At 46.9% G+C, this 3,362-nt stretch overlaps 1 protein-coding gene across 1 annotated transcript; it reads right to left on the reverse strand.

Moving 5' to 3' along the window:
- Positions 1 to 274: 274 nt before the first annotated feature.
- LOC109530006 (sodium/calcium exchanger 1-like) lies at positions 275 to 2,236 on the reverse strand. Its single transcript, XM_019893492.1, has 2 exons — positions 1,968 to 2,236; positions 275 to 772 (listed from the first exon to the last, which is right to left on the reverse strand). The coding sequence occupies exons 1-2, from the start codon at positions 2,125 to 2,127 to the stop codon at positions 420 to 422; spliced, it is 513 nt and encodes a 170-aa protein (XP_019749051.1). The 5' UTR covers positions 2,128 to 2,236; the 3' UTR covers positions 275 to 419.
- Between the last annotated feature and the right edge of the window lie 1,126 nt (positions 2,237 to 3,362).

Raw genomic sequence — 3,362 nt, forward strand, 5'->3', positions numbered from 1 at the left:
ACCCGTCTTCGGGCAGTAGGCGGGACACACCCTGAACTGGTTGCCAGCCAATTGCAGGGCACATGGAGACTAACAACCATCCGCGCTCGCGCTCACACTCACACCTCGGGACAATTTAGAGTGTTCAATCACTCAAATCATGCATGTTTTTAGAATGTGGGAGGAAACCGGAGTACCCGGAGAAAACCCACGCAGGCCTGGGGAGAACATGCAAATTCCACACAGGAAGGCCGGAGTTGGGATCGAATCCACGACCTCTGCACTGTGAGGTCGACGCGCTAACCACTGGGCCACCAGGCCGCCCTACCCAATAACACCCAAACCAAATTGCGTTCAGCCAAAGCACATCGAACGCAAAAGTTCTCGACAATGTTTGAGATACAATGACTCAAGAAGAACATGTTAAGACAAAGACAGAGTCAAAGGTCACCCGGTTCTTCCCAAACAGCTGCTCCTGCAGCGGAGGCAAACATCAGATGTAACGACAGTGGGCACCCACCTGGGACAGACGTGCCCAGGGCCACGAACACCACGGCGGTGACCGAGTCCTTCAACCCGACGGTGCACCCGAAATGAGAGGCCAGATCCCCGGTCACGGCTGTCAGGATGCCAATTAACGAGATGGACACAAAGAAGCAGGCCCAGCCGTTCCAGTACTCGGTGGGTGGGACGAAAGCAAAGAGCACTTTCCAGAAAACTGTCAGGAAATGCATTATGTAATCAAAGCAGGAGGGCAGGCGCTCTTCTCCGCTTTCTTCCTCATCGTCATCACCTAGGGGAAAGGTAGAGGAGACTGGAATTAAGACCGAAAAACGTGAACCATGCGTGTACTATCTCAAGTTTTGGTAGCTACTAATGGGAAGGGGAGGGGCCACATTTAGTCAGCTATTGTCCCGTGAGTAGATCATATAAAAACGCTAGTTCATCAGTGTGTGTGTGCATCTGAGCAATTAAACACCTGCAGTGATCTGATCAGTGCCGTATTAAGATGACCGATGTTTCCTAATATCGTAGCGAAAGAAGGTAACCCAAAATCTTTGAATCGGCACACGGTTGCAAAATACAATCCCAACAGTCTAAGCACGTAGATAAGTAATTTAGTGAGAGGGCTTAGTATCAAAGCAGGAGGTGCTCTTTCTATTTATAAACTCTGCACGCAAACTTAGGTGAACTCAGGGGAGAAAAAGAGTGGAAAGAGCATGTTAAGAAAAATGACACATCGAGCGTGCGAGTCATTTTTTTGTTGCACTGATATGCACGATTGCCGATCTAAAATGTCATGAAATCCACCTGAAAAGGTATAAAACAAATGGAAAAAAAATGTTTACCACAGTGCAAAAATGGCCATAAATACTTGATGGCCATTAATTGTACAGGCGGGGGAGAGCTGGCAAGTTCAGTTTTTAATGATGGACCACATGCATTTTTAATTAACTGTCTGTCTGGGATGGGAGGGGGGGGGGCAAGATATGAGCACAGAGCTACAGAAGTGTTTGCTTGCCAAAGTACTAAAATAGCAACAGCGGGTCGGACGGGGGGAAAAAAAATAATGAACATTGATGAGAGTAATATTTTCTTTTTTGTTTGACCACAGTCTATGATGGCAGCATTTTTAGCAATTAGGAGTGCGCGCTCGAACAAGAATAAGGCAATAAAACAATTACCTTGTGTAGCCCCTTCGAAAAGACAAGGAACATGGTCTCGAAGTGAAAACATGAAAACAATACTTCTTGCCCCTTGCGCTTTCATGCTTGGTGGAGAAAATGATTTTTCTTTCAATTGGATTCTTTTCAAATGGATTCTTGACAAAGTGGAACATTTTGGATACTGGACACGAGGGAAAAATGGTGGCTGGTGAGAAGCAGCTGGCAAACTAAATCGAGCCCGAGGGCAGTATCGACCTCTTCCACAGTTTTTGGTGACAGAGGAGTGACGTGTTGAGACAGTTTTTGGACGTACAAACTCACCTGCACTGACAGTGACGGCGCTAACAAATTGTTCCCTCCAGCTGCTGCTCCCCACCACCAGAGCCAGGTTCGTCTTTTTAATCAGCTTGTCCACCGTGCTCTGCAGACAGACAAAAAAACGGTCATGAAACCGCTGCCTAAAATCACATCCGGATCGCATTAAGGTGTGACAAACGCTGCTTCATATCCACATGGAGTCAACTCCTTCGATTGGAGTGAGAACCAAGTGACCCCTCTGGGGAAAAGCCTATTGTCCCGCTTTTATTTGTTTTCCACAAAAATCTGCCTGAAATTGAGAAAGATGACGTGACTTCAATGAAGGAAGTTGGAATGATTGTCGTGATGGCTTCAAGTTGAACTCGGAGACGAGAGCGCTCGAAAAGAAGCCACACCGGTCGGGGTATTGCAGTTCGATTGCACATCTAATCGGAGAGGATTAGATTTAATGGGAGGGCTGAAGGACGTAAAAGAAATTATTATAATCTAATTGCGATTTAGTTTCCCCCTCAATATCGTGATTGTGATTTAACGAGATTATGTTTTCAAGGTCCTCTTCCTGTATACTTTTTAACAAACACAAGTAATACATGAATCTGTATTACAATAAACATCCATCCATTTTCTAATCCGTTTATCCTCACAACGGTCGCAGGTGTGCTGAAGCCTATCCCAGCTGTCTTCGGGCAGTCTGGGGACACCCTGAACTGATTGCTTGCCAGCCAATCGCAGGGCACACAACCACTCGCACTCACAATCACAGCTAGGGACAATTTGGAGTATTTTATTAATCTGCCGTGCATTTTTAAGAATGTGGGAGGAAAACTGAGTACCCGGAGAAAACCCACGCAGGCACAGGGAGAACATGCAAATTCAACACAGGAAAGCCGCAACCGGAATCTAACCCTTGATCTCTGCACTGTGAGGCGGACGTGCTAAGCATATGATCACCATGCCGTTACAATAAACAATCAGGTTTATTATACGTGAATGTGTTGGTTACATATCGTACACCAAAATAAAAGCAAATGAACTGTGAATGAATATAAAGGACAGCCTATTTTGTGACGTGAATTACTTCTTGGGGAGGCCCGCCTGGTCCAGTGGTGAGTGCGTCTGCCTCACACTGCAGAGGTATCGGATTCAATTCCAGCTCCGGCTTCCCTGTATGGAGTTGTTCTCCCTGGGCCTGCGTGGGTTTTTTCCGGGTACTCCGGTTTCCTCCCATATTCCAAAAACATGCATGGCAGGCTGATTGAACACTCTAAATTGTCCTGAAGTGTGAGTGCGGATGGTTGTTCGTCTCTGTGTACCCTGCGATTGTCTGGCAAACGGTTCAGGGTGTCCCCCGCCTACTGCCCGAAGATGGCTGGGATAGGCTCCAGCACCCCCTGCGAC

This window comes from Hippocampus comes, unplaced genomic scaffold, assembly GCF_001891065.2.
Source record: "Hippocampus comes isolate QL1 unplaced genomic scaffold, H_comes_QL1_v1.1 scaffold2230, whole genome shotgun sequence".
Lineage (NCBI taxonomy): Eukaryota > Metazoa > Chordata > Actinopteri > Syngnathiformes > Syngnathidae > Hippocampus > Hippocampus comes.

Coding starts and splice junctions, on each gene's coding strand:
- LOC109530006 (XM_019893492.1), bottom strand. CDS start 2,127: ATGCGATCCGGATGTGATTTTAGGCAGCGGTTTCATGACCGTTTTTTT. Junction 773..1,967: donor CGCCGTCACTGTCAGTGCAG/GTGAGTTTGTAC, acceptor CCTTTCCCCTAG/GTGATGACGATGAGGAAGAA.